General features: G+C 39.2%; 1 protein-coding gene across 1 annotated transcript; it reads right to left on the bottom strand.

Annotated features, from left to right (window-relative positions):
* Positions 1–13082: 13082 nt before the first annotated feature.
* IFNG (interferon gamma) lies at positions 13083–17347 on the bottom strand. The gene is made up of 4 exons (XM_026500086.2): positions 17234–17347; positions 16001–16069; positions 15724–15906; positions 13083–13217 (listed from the first exon to the last, which is right to left on the bottom strand). The coding sequence occupies exons 1-4, from the start codon at positions 17345–17347 to the stop codon at positions 13083–13085; spliced, it is 501 nt and encodes a 166-aa protein (XP_026355871.1).
* Between the last annotated feature and the right edge of the window lie 532 nt (positions 17348–17879).

The following is a 17879-nucleotide window of genomic DNA, read 5'->3' as shown; positions in this document are numbered from 1 at the left end:
TGCTGGTGTCACTTTCACCTGCGATCCCTTATCACTATATGCCCAAAAGAAGCCTTGTCATGGGGCTGCCGGATTCTTATTCCAGGTAAAGAGAGCAGGATCAGAAACTCTTCCCATAGTTTTTTCTTTTATGAGCAAGACAGGGTTCAGGACACACCACCCCAAAATATGGCACCTTAATGTATTGAATATTTCAAGCCAAAGGAATTTGAGAAGTTTGTATGGAATTTGAGAAAGCTCCATGCTTTGTTTCTTAAGTGTTCTAGTTTTTTTTTCTTTATGTGAGTACAGTTGACAGGCAATGTTACGTTAGTTTCAGGCATATGACTTAGTGATTTGACAAGTTTCTACATTATGCTGTGTTCCGCAAGTATAGCTGCCGGCCGTCCCGTTACATCACTATCACAATAGCATTGACTATATTCCTTATGCACTTTTTAAAAAAATATTTTATTTATTTCGGAGAGAGAGAGAAGAGAGAGCGCACGAAAGCGCGAGCAGGGGGAGGGGCAGAGGGAGAAGCAGGCTTCCTGCTGAGAAGCGAACCCAATGTGAGGCTTGATCCCAGGACCGCAGGATCAGGACCGAGCAAGGCAGAAGCTTAACGGACTGAGCCACCCAGGTGCCCCTATGCACTTCTTTTTATTTGCCTGGCTTACTCATTCCATAAGTAGACGCCTCTATCTTCCTCTCCCCTTCACCCATTTTGCCTACCAGCCCCACTTCTGGCAACTATCAGTTTGTTCTCTGTATTTGTAGTTCTGATTCTGTTTTTTGTTTCTTTATTCATTTTTTTTAAGATTTCTTTTTTTCTTTTTTTTTTTGACTTTCTACAGCAGAGTGTTATATTACTCCTTTCGGGTTGTAGCCATAGCATGTGAATCTCTTCAACAATACAGGATACTTACATTCTGATCTCTCCCTAGAAAAATACTTTCATTTTGATTTTTTTTTTTTTTTTTTTTTTTTTTTTTTTTGGTTCAGAAATCCATTCACTTCTCTGTCTCAGGGCTCACCATAATGCCCAGCTTAATAAATGGGCTTAAGAAAGATTTCTTCAATGAATCTGTGGTGGCCGTCCCTCCTCAGTTTTCTTTTTTTTTCTTTTTTTTTTATAATAATATCTTTTTATTATATTATGTTAGTCACCATACAGTACATCCCTGGTTTTTGATGTAAAGTTCGATGATTCATTAGTTGCATATAACACCCAGTGCACCATGCAATACGTGCCCTTCTTACTACCCATCACCAGTCTATCCCATTCCCCCACCCCCCTGCCCTCTGAAGCCCTCAGTTTGTTTCTGAGTCCATAGTCTCTCATGCTTCATTCCCCCTTCTGATTACCCCCTCTTTCTTTATCCCTTTCTTCTCCTACCGATCTTCCTAGTTCTTATGTTCCATAGATAAGATTTCATTTATGAGTAAAGTCATATGGTATTTGTCTTTCTCAGACTGACTTATTTCAACTTAGCATAATACCCTCTAGGTCCATCCATGTTGTCTCAGATGGCAAAATCTCATCCTTTTTGTGGCTATGTAATGTTCCATTGTGTGTATATACCACATTTTCCTTATCCATTCAACCATTCCTCATAAGTTAGGTTGCTCCCACGTCTTGGCTACTGTAAATAATGCTAATGTAAACATAGGGGTGCCTATATCTTTTTGAATCAGTGTTTTCATTTTCCCTGAGTAAATACCTGATAGTGGAATTATTGGATCATACAGTATTTCTATTTTTAATTTTTTGAGGACCTCCATGCTGTTTTCCATAGTGGTTTTACCAACTTACATTCCCACCAACAGTGCACGAGGATTCCTTTTTCCCCACATCCTTGCCAGCACTTGTTGTTTCTTATGTTTTTGATTTTAGCCATTCTGTCAAGTGTGAGATGATATCTAATTGTAGTTATGATTTGCATTTCCCTGACGAAAAGTGTCTTCTTTGGAGAAATATCTGTGCATGTCTTCTACGCATTTTTTAATTGGATTATTTGGTTTTTGGTTGTTGAGTTGTGTAAGATCTTTATATATTTCGGATACTAACCCTTTATCAGATATGTCATTTGCAAATATCTTCTCCCATTCAATGGCTTGTCTTCTTGCTTTCTTGTTGTTTTTAACTCTTCTTTAAATGTCTGGTAGAATTCCTGGACATTTATTTTGGGGTATATATATATATTTTTTTTTTGATTGCCAATTCAATTTCATTACTTGTAATGAATTTGTTCAGATTTTCTATTTCTTCCTGATTCAGTTTTGGAAGTTTATGTGTTTCTAGGAATGTATTCATTTCTCCTAGGTTGCCTGGTTTGTTGGCACATAATTTTTCACAGTATTCCCATAATCCTTTGTACTTCTGTGGTGTCAGCTGTTACTGTTCCTCTCTTATTTCTGATTTTATTTACTTGGGTCCTTTCTCTTTTTTTCTTGATAAGTCTGGCTAAGGGTTTGTCAGTTTTGTATTGGTGAACTTCAACGTAACTAGAGCTGGTGAGGGCTTGAGGACCCTCAGCTGGCCAAAGTCACAAGCTCACTGAGCTGACTGGACCCACCCATTACATTATCCAGACCCTGCTCTGGTCTAGCCTTTTAAGGTGGGGTGAGAACAGAAACTATATCATTCTCCAGTCCCTCTGACCAGGAGAGCTTTCCCACAGCTCTTCCAGCACTTGACAGAGTTCAAAGGATGTTAGTTGCTCTTTTAAATCATAGCTTTTTTTTTTTTTCCCCTGTGCCCCAGGACTGAGAGATCTTCTCCCAGTCCCTCAGCACTATCCCTCCCTACTGCTGGCCATTCCCTTTGTTACCATGTTTCCCGCTCTCTTGCTGTTCTATCTTTGGTTGTTCGGTAGCTGTTCAGCCAGCCCTCAGTTCTTCCTCAGGAGGAACTATTCTGTTAATAGGTGTAATTTGGTGTATTCTGTGGGTGGGGTGAGTTCAAGTTCTTCCTACCTCACCATCTAGAACCAGAACGATATGCTTTTCTCTTGTTAATCTGTCTTTTGTTACAAGAGGAACAAGGAGTCAACAATTTAGAAGGGTAAAGAAAAAAGATATTTTTTCCATCCTTACAAGCTCTCAGATTCCAATGACATTCCAGATAAGGCAAGACTAACTCAATTCTCTTCAATTCTTCCAATCAGCTATCCATTCAGAGTAATTATTGATGATGTCTAGCACATAAAATTATCATTAAAAATAAAAGAAGATAATAAAACTGGAAAGGAAAACCATATTCTTTTTAGAAGTTGGCACAATGACTTTTTTAATGGGGAAATCTGATCTTGTTGGAAATGATTGATAAACCTCAGACTGGAAGCTGAGCCCCAGAGAATGGATTCCATGCCAGTCAAACTTTAAGAAAGAGGAAAAATAACTCTCCATAATAAAAGGGTGAGGAACTGAAAGTTCCTCCAAGGAAATGCTGGTGGAGGGAAAAAAAAAAAAACTGGGTTCTGTGTGGAGAAAAGAGGAAAATCCCTATCCCCTATGATTGTACAGTTAAAGAAAAATTGGAAAACAAGAAATCTCCTGAATATGTATAGTTGTTCTTGCTTTCAGTGCCTTATGAAACCTTTAGAATGCATCCTGAATTTATGAGTATTAATGCATTTGTGCAAGTGTGTTAGTTTGAGGAGCTAAGCTCTAGGTCTGGGTTAGAATATGTCAAAAATATCCCCACACATCGATACAAGAGTCAGAGGTCATAGGACATCCATGACATCTATGTCATAGTGAGAACTGAGACCGCCTGCATCCACATAGTTTAACTAGCAGGAATGAGACCAAAACCACCTGGGTCAGGTGACTTAACTATTTCTTCTAGAAAACTCTTTCCCAGGAAAATAAGACTATAAACCAGTAAATAATTTCATTGTTTCCTTCAGGAAATTATCAAAAATCAATTTAGGACAAACAATCTTCTTCTCAGGAAAATAGATTGCTCACCTGAGTAAACAGATAATCAAACGACTGCTCACATATCAAGACTTCCTTCAAGAACCATTAAAGAAACCACAGGCTCAAAATGGCATCACTTAGGTTAAGGCCTCAAGTCAGTAAACCGAGACTTAATACCTAACCTAATTACAGTTTCAACCCCCTAAAAATATAGTCTTCAGGAATTATCTGGTCAGCACCACTAAGGTAATCTGTCACAGGGGTCCACTTCACCTCCCAAAAGAAGACAAAATAATCTACCTACTGAGACCATTTTCTCTCCAAACAGAAGTGATCTCACCTGAAAAAAACCTTTTTCTCTATATGACTTCCTCATCTTGCTTTTAAAGACCTTTCTATAGCCCTTTGGAGCTCCCCTCTACTTGCTAGATTGGGTGCGCCCAATTCATGAAGTGATTAATAAAGCCAATTAGATCTTTAAAATCTACTCAGGTAAATTTTTGTTATTTGATGGAAACTTGCCTCACTCTTTCCACTAGACCTCAACTATTATAACACAAAATTCCCCGAACTCAATCCCCTTTCATTGAAAGAGTCTTCTCAAGTCACTTGAGCCCATACTCCCCAAGCCCTATTAATATCTATCATTGACCTCCCCTTTCTGCAACATTAGTTAGACTTTTTCAAGGTTTCTTTCCATTATGCAGAAGGTTTAATAACGTTAGCTTTGGTTAGTCAACAGGGGCTTTTTTTTTTTTTTAAAGGAGTCAAGAGTTCACAGTAACAATAAAGGGTATAGTGCAGAGCCTAGGATATATCAAGTATATAATAAATAAGGCAGCATAAAGTCAACTTGCATAGTTGTTACAAAAATGACAGGAATATCAACAAAATGTTAAGCAACAAACAACAGGCTACAAAATATCCTGAGCTCAAGTTGAATTTTTCCATTCCAAATATGGTATCAATATCTCTTCAAGGAGCCCTTGTTTTTTAGTGAAGAAGACCAAAATCTTAGGTACTAGAGGTGCCTGATGAATTGTTTTTACATGAACAATCAGGGTAGAACAGAGTGACCTCAAGGAATGACCCTTTAAAAAAGGTCATGATTCCGTGTTATTTCCAACTTAACTGTTTTGCATATGGACATTCAATTGTTCCAGCACCAACTGTTGAAAAGACTATCCTTTCTCCATTGAAGTGCTTTTACTCTATTGTCAAAGATCAGTTGACTATATTTGTGAGAGGCTATTTCTGTGCTCTTCAAATTTGAATTGTTCATTGGGATTTTCTGCAGAGACAATTATGTCATCTGCGAAGTTTTATTTCTTTTTTTCTCATCTGTATACCTTTTGTTTTCTTCTGTGAATTTGTTAGTTTCGATGGAAGATAAGAATTACGATTGTAGATGGAACTAAGGTAGTCACCTGACCTTGAGATGGAGAAATTACCCTGGATTATTGGCTGGCCCATTTTAGTCACAAGGGCTCTTGTAAGTAGAAAAGGGATGCAGAAGAAACAGAACTAGGGGGATGGCCTCAGCCTATGCTTCCAGCTGTGAAGATGAAGGGAAGGGGCCACAAGCCAAGCAATGTAGGCAGCCTCTAGAATGTTACAAAAAGCAAAGAAATAGATTCTTTCCCAGAATTTCCAGAAAAAACACAGCCCTGCTAACACCTTGATGTTAGCTCTCTGAGACCGATTTTTGACTTCTGGTCTCCAGAACTGTAAAATGATAAATTTGTGTTGTTTTAAGCAAGTTCATTTGTGATAATTTTTATAGCAGCAATGGAAAACTAATACACATGGTTTCTGACAAGAACACTGTTTTAGTTCTTATCTTTGTTCTTCCCTAGGTGAGGAGTTTCTATTTCCCTTTGCCTCTTTCAAGATTTTCTATTTGTCAGGGCACCTGGGTGAATCAGTCATTTAAGTGTCCAACTCCTGGTTTTGGCTTACATCATGGTATCAGGGTCGTGAGATCAAGCCCCATGTCAGGCTCCACACCACCCAGGGTGTAGAGCCTGCTTAAGATTATCTTTCTCTCCCTCTGCACACACCCCCACCCACATGCTCTTTCAAAAAAAATTTTTTTTCTATTTGTCTATTTTTCTGTGGCTTAACTATGATATTCCTACTGACAGCTTTATGAGAATTTGCTTCCTGTTCTTGAGGATCTGTAAGTTTGTCACATCTTTTGAAATTGTCCCCCAGTTTTTGGATGTTTCATTCTGGAGTGACTTTTTTTTCCCACTTTTTTTTCTCTTTGCATTTTGGGTTGGGAAATTTCTATTTACTCAACTCCAAGCTCACTGACTCTTTCTTTGGCTGGGTTGAATCTGCTAATGAGCCCATCGAAGGCTTTCTTCATTTCTGTTTCTGTGCTTTTTATTTATAGCATTTCCTTTTGATTTTTTCTTAGAATTTTCATCTCTCTGCTGACATTACCAATCTGTTCTTGCATACTGTCTACTTCATCCACTAGAGCTCTTAACATATTAATTGTAGTTGTTTTAAATTTCCTGCCTGATAATTTCAACATCTGTGTCATATCTCACATCTGAGTCTGGTTTTGATGCTTGCTTTATCTCTTCAGCTTGTGTTTTTTCTTACCTCTTAGCATGCCAAAGGCTTCAGATGCCTCTAGTGTCTTTGCTTGTGTCTCTTTTCTTTATGTCTGTGCTTCCCTAAGTACCAACCCTCAGAGCGAGTCTGTGTCATGCAAGCTCTTTCATTGTAATCCATTAATATTATGCCAGAGCCCTAGTAGTATGCAGTGAGATATGGCGAAATGGAAGGGTGTTCTATGATCTTCCCATTAAATCTCAATGTTTTAGCAGACCTGTGTCTTAGGGCTGTGATCCTCACACATGTTTCTTCTTATAGGTGAGACAGGAAGACCAGAGGAGCCTGGAGTTGGAGGCGCATCCTCCATGGCTCTCTTAGAAGAATCTGGCAAGGTCTTTTCCCCTGGACAGAAGGCCATTATTTCTGGACACATTTAGTTCCTGTGTTTTCTGCTTCCTATAAGCAGATATTGGCTGTGGCTCTCTGAATTTGCCTGTCCCTCTAGATTTTGTGGTGGCAATTTGTCCTGCAAACTCAGTTTTCTGATGGGACCAAGAAAAGTCATCAATTTTCAATTTGCCCAGATTTTTCTTATTCTAAGGACTGGAATAACAACTTCCAAGCTCTTTATATGTCAGAACTGAAACTGGAAGCCTGCCATGATTTTTTCTTTTTTCTTTCTTTCTTCTTTCTTTCTTTCTTTCTTTCTTCTCTCTTTCTTCTTTTTTTTTTATCACAAGCAGCTTGGTGGCTGAGGACTCAGCTAGAATATTCAAATGTTTAGAGCTAGAATCATTTGAAGGCTTGTTCACACACGTCTGGTGGTTGATGTTGGTGTTGGCTGGAAGCTTCACCAAGACTGATGGCTAGAACATCTTCACGTGGCTTCCCCATGCAGCCTGAATTTCTCAACATGATACTGGGTTCCAAGAGCAAATGTCTTGAGAGGTGGGGGGTGGGGGGTGGAGGGAAGCCAGGCAAAAGCTGCATCCTCGACTTGGAAGTCACAGAATATCACTTACGTACACTCCACTGATAGAGTAAGTCACAAGCTCATGCCCTAGCATTTAGGGCAGGGACATACACCTCACCTCTCAGTGGGAAAAATGTCAGTCCCCTTGTAAGAATAGCGTGGGGATGGAGTAAATATATAGATGTGGTCATCTTTGGAAAATTTGATTTGTCACATGTGTATATGGGGATTCTAAGTTATCTAGTGTGATGGGAACAAAATAAGTCAAGAATTTATACCTCACCATCTCGTGACTCTGAAATAATCTCACAGTGGCTTTTTCATATTTTTTATTTTGAAACAATCACCAATTTACAGAAGAGTTAGAAAAGCTTTCTATTCTCTAAATTGTGTCAGAGTAAGTTCCTGACCTGATGCCCTATCACCCCTGAATACTTTAGCGTGCATTTCCCCCACAAAGACATTTCCTACATAACCATGATGCAACCATGCAAATCAGGAATTTTAAAGTGATGTATTACTACCATTACCTCCTCACACCCCATTCGAGCTCACCAGTTGTTCTAAAAATGCTTTTTATAGCTAAATGAGCCAGTCTAGAATGTGCATTGCACTTAGCTGTCATATCTCTATAATCCCTTTCAGTATAAAATGGTTTCTCAGTCCTCGATAGTTCCTTAACTTACATAACTTTGATACTTTGAAGACTGCAGACCAGTTATTTTGTAGATTATTCCTCAATTTGTGTTTGTAAAATGTTTTCTCTTGATTAGAATAGGTTATGCATCTTTCACAGAGATACCACACAAGATAGGCTGCGTTCGCTTCACTCATCCTATCATGTAGCAACACCCTTCATTTATCCCATTATTAATGATATTCGCTGTGCTGTAGTTCATGTTGCCTCCCTTGGTAGGCTGAATAATTACCACCCCCCCCACACACACACACAAAGATGTCTATATCCTAATTCCTGGAATTCTTGAATGTTACTTTACATACGAAAAGGAAATTTTCAGATATGATTAAGGAAAAATCTTGAGATGGAGACATTATCCTGAATGATCCAAGTGGTCCAAATGTCATCACAAGGGTCCTTAAAAGAGGGAGGTGGGAATGTTAGAATGAGAGAGAAAAAGAGATTAGAAGATGCTAAGCTGCAGGCTTTGAAGAAGGAAGAGAAGGCCATTGGGTAAGCAATCCAAAATGATGATAACAAGTGTGTGTTATTTTAAGCAACTAAGTTTATAATCATTTATCATGACAGCAACAGAACTAATATACTTCTCATCCCTTCTTGAACGTTCTCCACATTCTTCTAGTCTCTAATATCATCTACACCAGATTTTTTCCCTACATGTACACTCTTCTCAACTTGCTTAGAATTTGACTTCCAATTGTTTAATTCTCAAAAGTATCCTGCCAGCAAGGGTATACCAGCTATTGTGGGGAGTCACTAAGGGTGGGATTTTATATAAGAGGGTTCTCCCATTACAGGCCTAGGCTGCTGCCCCTGCTGCTCATGAGCCAAAGGAGATGACTGCCCCTACTGGCATTGAACCAGGAATCAGTGGTGTCCCCTAGGTCCCTTAGTCTAAAGCACAGGCTGCCCTTTCTCTAAGCCCCATAGTACTTGTTAGACTAGGTATGCACATAATGGAGAAAACATAAAATATAGAGAATAATTTATAACTATGGCATAAGCCCATTCAAGTTCTCTTATAGCATCTTCTCTGTCTCATTCCCAGCTTTCATCACATCGCCTAATACAGTCTGTATCACTCCATGTCTCAAAGCTGCACCAAACTCACACCAACCTCAGAGAGGAGAATGGTTTATATAGCCCTAAACCAAGGCCCACCTCCTGGGGCTTCATTTTCCATTTCATGATAATCACTTCTCAAGACAATGGACAGTTGGAATCTCTCCCTTTCCACAGAAGTATGGTCTGCTTCCATGGTCCAAACAAGATAATCTCACAGTAGTCCTCCATCTGTAGATGTCAAAAATTCTGCATCAATCAATCTTAAGTACTAATGAGTGGAGACACCAACAGCAATTCATATCAGTTGCAGCTGTGCCAAGAGCAGCCCAATTTCTTTTCAACCTTGCCTCATCAAGATTGAAAATTTTGAATCTGAGTCTCACCCACTGTTACTTAGCTACCCAATAATTAAAATAATGACCCATGATTATTGTCAAGGACTAAAGTGACTCCTTTAAACCAACTATTTCACTTAACTCATCACTATTTCCTACTATTGTGAAAGGGTTAAGTGAAATAGTTGAGAAGAAAGCTCCAGGCACCTACCCCTTTCTGTTCTTGACACTCACAACCTTGCCACTAAAGCCAGCGAAACTAATCTCATTATATCCATTATCCTTGTTTATGTTAGTGATGTAAGAAGTCCAAGACTCACAACACACCCTTATGTACTTTCCCTTTTATGACCTCCCCTCCTACCCATAGTCACTGGGTCTTTTGGAATTCACAGTCTAGCACCAACCAAATCCATCATACCTCAACTTCCTCATATTCAAAAGATAAGCCAATCCTCCCCCAAAGACACTGCTTCCCCCTCATCTCCTTCAAAGGATGGCTGGTTTTCTCTCTCTTATCTTTTGAGCCTGGAGGTGTGACAGATATCCTTTCTTCTAACCATTTCTTCACCCTCCTTCAGCAATGTGGATATATTCTTTCCCCTCTTTAACCAGCTCAGAGTTTATCACCAATTTACTATTCCCATGACCTCCTTGTCTTCTCTTTCTCTGTCCTACTTCCTTAGCCAAGTCTGCTAGATGTAACTCTCTTTACTCTATATCTTCACCCACAGCTCTATACAGATGGAGAACACTCAGTTACACCAACTGATGTCCCTTAACTTCATGAACTGTGGCCGTCAAGTGGGCCCTTAAAGCTGGCTGGCAGTCCACACTGCACTCCCTTGATCTGTTCATTCTTCCCCTCCTTCCAAGTCTCCAATACCTCCTCTGTAAACTTCAGCCTCCTATTTCACTGAGAAAACTTTAAACAACTAGCTAAAATTTCCAAGACTTCTCACCACATTTAGCCACCTGCCCAAATCAGAATTGACATAATCTGCCTTCTCACCTGTTAATAACAATAAACTTTCTATGCGTCTGCCTAAAGCCAGTTCCGCCTGTGTCCTCCGTTACCTTTCTTACTTAGTCATGGAACCGCTCTGCAGGTCTCCCCTCTCTGCCCTACATCACCTACTATTTTTTCCTTATTTAGATCATTTCCATCAATGCATAAACATGCAGTTTCTTCTCCCATCAAAAGCAACAACCAAAAAATGTAAAACTTCTTTTAATTGTTCGTATCTTGACAGGTACCCTTTCCTTTGGTCTCCTTTGCAGCAAAACTTCTAAGAGTATTCATGTTTGTTGTCTCTAATGTCTTTCTTAATTTCCTTGCAGTCAGGCTTTTGACCTCACCCTACATCAGAATTGCTCTTGTCCAAGATCAACAATGGCCTCTGTGTTGCTGAATCCAGGGGTCAGTCCTCAGTCATCATCTGACTAGACCTATCTGCACTTGACAAAATTTATTCCTGAAACACTTTCTTCACTTGGCTTTCAGGATGTCTCACTTTTTCAGTTGTCCTCTTATTTCACTGGCCATTTCTTTTCAGTCTCCTTCATTGGCTTCTCATTAGCCTCTTAATGATCGCATGCCTGGAGACTCAATCCTTGCACTCTTCGTCACTCTGTAAACTCATGACCTTCATGAGTTCACATGGTATCAGGTCCAATTTACTATTTACATACCACATGGTATCCAGGGCCATTAAATGGTCCTCTCTATGCCTCAACTCCCAAATGTATGTCAATTGTCCAGTCTTCTCTCCCAACTCCAGACTGATCTAGCCAGTCGCCTCCTCAGCACCTCCACTTAGAATCCTAATGGACAGCTGAAACTTTATATTCAAAATTGAACTGACTTTCCTCCCCAAACCTGCTCACTCCAGTTTCCCATCTCAGTTGATGACAGCTTCATTTTAGTTGCTCAGCTAAAAAAATTGAGTTATTCTTGACTCATTCTGCTCCAATACACTGGTCTTCTGGCTTTTCTTTTACCACCCAAGGCAAATCTCCACTTTAGCGCCTTTGCAAGGCTGTTTCCCTTGCCTAGAATCCAAATGGCTATCTCCCTTACCTCTTATAAGTGCTTCCTCAAATGTCATCTCTTCAGTGAAGTCAACTCTAATCACTCCATTTAAACCTCTTTCCCACTCACTTGGCCTTACTTATTGTTTTCCCAGTTTCCCCATCTTGCTTTCCTTGTTTTGCATAGCACCTAACACCTTCTAACATGCATGCAATTTACTAACATTTTATGCATTTGGTTTATTATCTGTCTCCCCCTTGCTAAATTTTCAAGTTTTCCAAGGGCAGGGACTTTGTCTGTTTTGTTCCTGATGGTATCTCAGTGCCTAGAACATCAGAAGGCATAGTTGCTCCAATAAATATTTCTTGAGTGAAAGAATGAACTTTCACCACAATATTATGAGGAAGGCACAATTATTCTTTTTTATCACATGAGGAAACTAGAACTTGGAATCCATTAAAAGTTACACTACCTGTAATGGCAGGACTAAGATTCCAATCCAGGCCTCTCTCTTTAGAGCTCACACTCACTATTTCATACCCAATGGTATTTGCCCAAGGTAGACATAAGAGATGGGGGATACCTAGGTAAAGGATGCAACAGGGAGTTGAGGGAGTGGTAGAAATAAATCTTTGAGGGCCAAACTAAACAATTTGGACTACTTTCCATGGCAGAATCTCTGAAGTAAATGGTAACATGATTAAATTTATATTTTGGAAAGGTAACTCAAACAGCTGTCAGATGGAGTGGGGGAGGCAACAAATTGCCAGTGGAGAGAAACACCACATTTCGGGCTTCATTCAATTCTAAGATTTCCACAGCTAAAAAATAACTTTCTTCCTATTAACTCATTAGAGTGTAGTTCATTTACCCCAGTCCTCACCTGGAAAAAGTCTGACACAGCACAAGTCATTATGAAATTTTGCTTTATTCATATATATTAAATATTGATAAACTAAACAAATCAATTACTTTCCATTTGAGTACAGTCATAGTTGTCAGTGGTATTCTGAAGCACCAGGCATGAGAAGAAGTGCTATGTTCTTAATCAGGAGACAAGTTGTATCACCTGACACATTCAAGTGGTGTCTGACATGCCATTAGAGCAGTGGCTCATTACACAGGCATGTTCCCAAATAGGCAGGGACTGGATGGCACTGTTGCCTTTGTAAGTGCTCAGTGTATTAAGTGACATAAATGCACAACCCACAGGGTCTTACTTCAGTTGGCTGCCTACTTGGTCCCTGAGATTAAGCCTTGAAATCACAGTCTTGCCTAGTCGGTCAGGAAAAAAAGGGAGGGGATTGAGTGAAATAGTCACAGGATACAGGAATTATAAATAATACATATATTAATAATCATTTTCATTACATAAAAGTTGCTATTATAAATACTTTGATTGATGAGTCTAAAAATATATTCTTCATATAAATAATGTAAAATATTAAATATTAATAAATAGATTTAGATTTAAAAATTCAAATATTGCAGGCAGGATGAACATTATTTCGATGCTCTGCGGCCTCGAAACAGATTCTGACTCCTTTTCCGCTTCCTCAGGTTAGATCTTGGTGAGAGATCATTCATCACTTTGATGAGTTCATTTATCGCTTTGCGCTGAACCTGCATATCATTCACCTATTGGGAAAGAAAGCAGCAAAATTAATTCCAGGCATACAAACCATCAGGATATTACGCTGTTAATATCATGAAAATGGAAGTATTCCTTCAAAACAAATGATTTTCACTGGCAATACATTACCTTAATATACAATGGTGGTTTCTTCACTTATTAAGACTAAAATTATAATTAAATTGCTAGTTGTGCTGTAATATGATGGGGTGCATGATATATCCTTAAGTTTACTGCCATAGAATCCTCAAAATTATATAGTGGAAAGAGCCTTGAAGTGGAGTGACAAAAAAAGGTAGGTTTGAATCCTGTGTGTAATAACTCTGACTTTGAACCAGTCACTCGACCTCCCTGAACCTCTGTTTTCTTATCGAAACAATGAGGAGATAATTGCAATCATCTCTAGACTCCCTACCAATTCTACCCACCTTGTACTTTAATTGATGTAAGTATAAGATGAGTTACTATAGGTCAATGGTTCTCACCTTTGGTGTGTAGCAGAATAACCTGGAGACCTAATGAGGAACTCAGAGACCCAGATGCATGAAGTGAGAGAAGACCCAGGCAGTTGTATGGTCACTAAGCTCTACAGGTGACTCTGTTACTCACCAAAGTTTGAGAATCACCAATATAGGTTCAGTACTTTGTAAACACCAAGTCTAAGACAGATGAATACTGTAATTTCTCATTTCCCCCCAATTTGGTCAGTTTCATCATTTCCACAATGGGATAAAAAAAAAACACTAATCATATTCATATGGCAATAAGCAATTACTGCCATTAACTTTTAAAATCAGGAATTGCAGCAAATTTCCCAGCACCTTTCCATCCCAGCAAATTGAAATATTTCCTCACTCTAACTCACAGGACCATTTAGGTGAATTCACGTTTAATAAAATGGGGACCATTTACTTTCATCTTGGCTCTGCCACTATGTTTCTTTCTAATACTGGAAACACTGTGACCACCTTGCTACACTTCTGAATAACTAGAGGGATTCTAGGCTTCGGGACTAATTATTAAAAAGCATAACATTCTTATATATTAGCAAGTGAGCCAAAGGGGAGGGGACGATGGTTGAGAGCTCACTCAAAATCACCCATCATGAAGCAGGAGGCTTGCAGCTTCCAGAAGGATGGGACCACAGATTTTTTTCATGGCCCAGTTACAGCAGAGTCAGAAAAAGTTTCTACCAGCTGTGTTTGCCAGTGATACATTCTACTTTCCAGTGTTCTGGGTATCACCAAGAAACCAAAAGACTCATCTAGGACTGTACGGCAAGCCAGGGGCAGCCCTGGGTCAGGAACAAGTGCTTTTTCAGCGTCTAGCCTGGGGCCAGAGGGGATCCACTGACCATTGGAAAACACTATCAGTGGAACATGGTAATGGTTTTAATGATTTTCCAAACTACTTTTGTACCATCTAACATACTCGAGACTAGAGAAATCCTGAAGAACAAGCACTTATCTGATCTGAGAGGGGTGAGAGGCAGGGCAGGGAAAAATGATAGCTGCCACACATCCTGAGAGGACAAGTCATCACAGGACCCCACCCTTTCTCATTCAAATTTTGTACATCAAAGCCAAACCCAAAGGATCCAGTGGCCCTTGTCTCCTAGATAAAATTTTGGAAAATGTGATTTATCTTTATGTTTCAAAGTTAACTTTCAGCTTCTAGAAACCATAACTTTAAACACGCAAGGCAGTTTCATGAGATAAGGCTTGAGAACCTAAGGATTTCTCCAGCTAAGATAGCTAAGGATGCAAAAGTTGATAGAACAATTTCTTCATAAGATATAAATTCTATTTTCTTCTCTAAGAACAAACACTCTTGCTGCTACTTAGGCAGTACCATATGAGAGGTTGACCAGAGCCAGGCAAGAGAATGCGCCCAGTGCCTTTTCAAAGACCAGAGCCTTTGCTATCTCATTCTCTCTTTCTATCCATGGCACTGTGTAATTTTAGAGCAAAGGAGACCATAGAAATTAGAGTGACCCCAAAAGCCTCCTTTCGGGATGAGGAAACTGAGCCCTAGCCAAGCCTGTGATTCATCTGGGGTCACAAGGTTCCTTGGTGGCCAAGGTGGGAGGAGGGCACAAATCCTCTCCATTCCCACCCACCCCTGCTCTTTCCATTAAGACCTGCAGTCTACTGTGGAGGCAGGAGAATTTCCATCACACAAACAAGGAACGATGAGAGAAATGCTTCTCAATACTCCCCCCACCCCAGGCTCCTTCACTACTTCCTCCTCACTGGATTTGTCCATTCACCTGTCTCTGCACAATAAACATAACACCAGCATTTCCCCCCAAATCACAAAATTAAATGATTTCCATACTGACTTGGCAAAGTCACCCAAAAGCACAAATGGAATTACTAAGGAGGAGTTTTGGCCATGGGTTCATTTCATAGTTTTAACAACTGTACCCAGCAGCTGACCTACTTTCTGGAAAATCAGTATTTTACAAGAGCCTCTGCAATGAAACCAAAGAAAGAATTAAGATCAACTCACGGGAATTTGAATCAGCTTAAGGAAGTCACTCCGCTTACTGGTACTGCTGTTGAAGAACTTGAAAAGCATGTCCTCCTTGATGGTGTCCATGCTCCTTTGAATGACCTGGTTATCTTTAAAGTTTTCGAACAGTTTCAAGTAGAAGGAGACGATTTGGCTTTGAATGATCGTTTTGTCACTCTCCTTGGAAGAAAAGAGCACAAAGAAAGTTTCTATGAATTTATGCATCAGAAAATAAGCAACAGGAAAATCAGCCAAATGGAAATATTCAGCTTACCTCTCTCCAGTTCTTCAAAATATCTAAGAAAAGAGGGCCACCATCTGCTACATCTGGATTACTTGCATTCTTAAAAAAAATGAAAGAAAAATGGTTTTCAATTAGTCCATTAATTTCCCTAAAAATGTACTTAAAGTTTTATTGTTGACAATATCCGCTGATTTTCTTTTCAACACTATTTAGTAAAGCTGGTATGTTGATTATAACCAAAGACTATCATGCCATTTTAACTTCTTATTTTCTAGGATATCCCTTAAGTTGCAATATTACAAAAGAACTCAACAAGCCCAGTGATACTTCGATTGTCCTAAATAACTATAGTGAGGAAAAGGAAGTATTTTCAAGCCTAGTAAAAAAATCAGCAAAATCATCTCACTATAAAATACTGCCCCCCTATGGTACTGGTCTCCATAACATCTACTCGTGACCTCCTATATGGTATTATCAGCTTTAAAAGACAGTTCCAAATGTGTGCATGTGAGAGAGGGTTTTGACGATGTGAGAATAAAATAACTTCTGAATGCTTGAATATAACAGCTCCAATTATAATAGCTACATTTTGGACAAATGATAAAATATTTAAAATGAAAAAATGATTTTAATTAACCATAAATAACATTTTTAAAGCTCGTGAAACAAAGCAAACAAACAAAATATAGGCCTGACTAGAACACCGACAAAATCTCAGCAAGTGACTGAGTTCGAGAGTAATTCATAGACAACATAGACAGGGCAGTAGGACTTTAAAACCACTTTTTGGAAAAACACCTGTAATTTTTTAAGCCAAAACTCGAAGGACCTCACACTGTTTAATTGATCATTTCAGATTACCATATTTAATGCTAATCTTGACCTTTTATTGTCACCCCCGTAGTACTCTGAGAAGTCAAAAACTAATAGCCAGTCATTGTTTCAATATACGTACTACTTGACATCACAATTGAATGGATTCTCACCACAAAATTATCAACATCATCGTGCTTTATACCCCTATCAATCCCATCTTTTGGAAGATACGCAAAAGCCCCCTCGGTCTCTATAGCAAGTTGAGCAGAAGGTAAAAGCAATATCTAGATCATTTAGTTAAAAAATACATCTAGTAAACAGTCAAAATAACACCAAGTCTTCTCAAGATGACTGTGGCCTCGAGATGGCAGCGTATCAGAAAGACAACTCCCAGTCAACATTCAGTCATTTCAACCACAGCAAGTGTTATTAAAAGGTCATACTTACAAAATATTCCTTCAGGTTTTCTATTTCTTTAAAAAACATGGCCTGACAGTAATAGCCAGAAGAACACAAAATCACACAAAGCTGGAAAGCTAAGATATAGCTTGTATAATTCATCGTGTCGTAGTTCGGCCGAAGTAGTTGAAATCAGTAGCTCCCGGGTTACGCTGATCAGGTCCAAAGGACTTAGCTGATCTTTCTTTTCTAATAGCCGACCTACAGACAATCAGAAAAATGTACTGCATCTCCTTCTGCTGCTGGTATTTATACCCAGCTGAAGTCCTCAGGATTACGTATTTTCACAAGTTTTTTTTAGATGAGATGGTGACAGATAGGCGGAGATGCTAGTTTGTATTAATAACTATGGTTTTGTGGCATTTTGGTGTTGTAGTTAGAGTTTCCTTTCAACTCCTTGGGTCTTTTGACGATGAGACAGACCCATTATGCCCACCTGTGCCATTCTTGTGGGATCCTTTGAAAGCACTTTTACTTCACACCATTCAGGGATTGGAAACTTTTTGCACCTCCATCCTTTACCCTTGTAAATTGTTGAGTCGTTATCCACAGAGCGCATTGATCATTTGTTTGTGGTCAGGAGCAGGTAAAAAAGGAAATTCTAGGGGAGCTCGAACCTTTACAAAGGGGGGTG

Source organism: Ursus arctos, unplaced genomic scaffold, assembly GCF_023065955.2.
Source record: "Ursus arctos isolate Adak ecotype North America unplaced genomic scaffold, UrsArc2.0 scaffold_21, whole genome shotgun sequence".
Taxonomy (NCBI): domain Eukaryota; kingdom Metazoa; phylum Chordata; class Mammalia; order Carnivora; family Ursidae; genus Ursus; species Ursus arctos.
The sequence above is the reverse complement of the archived record's forward strand: the minus strand, read 5'-3'. Positions and strand labels throughout refer to the sequence as shown.

Coding starts and splice junctions, on each gene's coding strand:
- IFNG (XM_026500086.2), bottom strand. CDS start 17,347: ATGAATTATACAAGCTATATCTTAGCTTTCCAGCTTTGTGTGATTTTG. Junction 16,070..17,233: donor AAAACCTGAAGGAATATTTT/GTAAGTATGACC, acceptor ATTTTTTTTAAG/AATGCAAGTAATCCAGATGT. Junction 15,907..16,000: donor TTTTGAAGAACTGGAGAGAG/GTAAGCTGAATA, acceptor TTTTCTTCCAAG/GAGAGTGACAAAACGATCAT.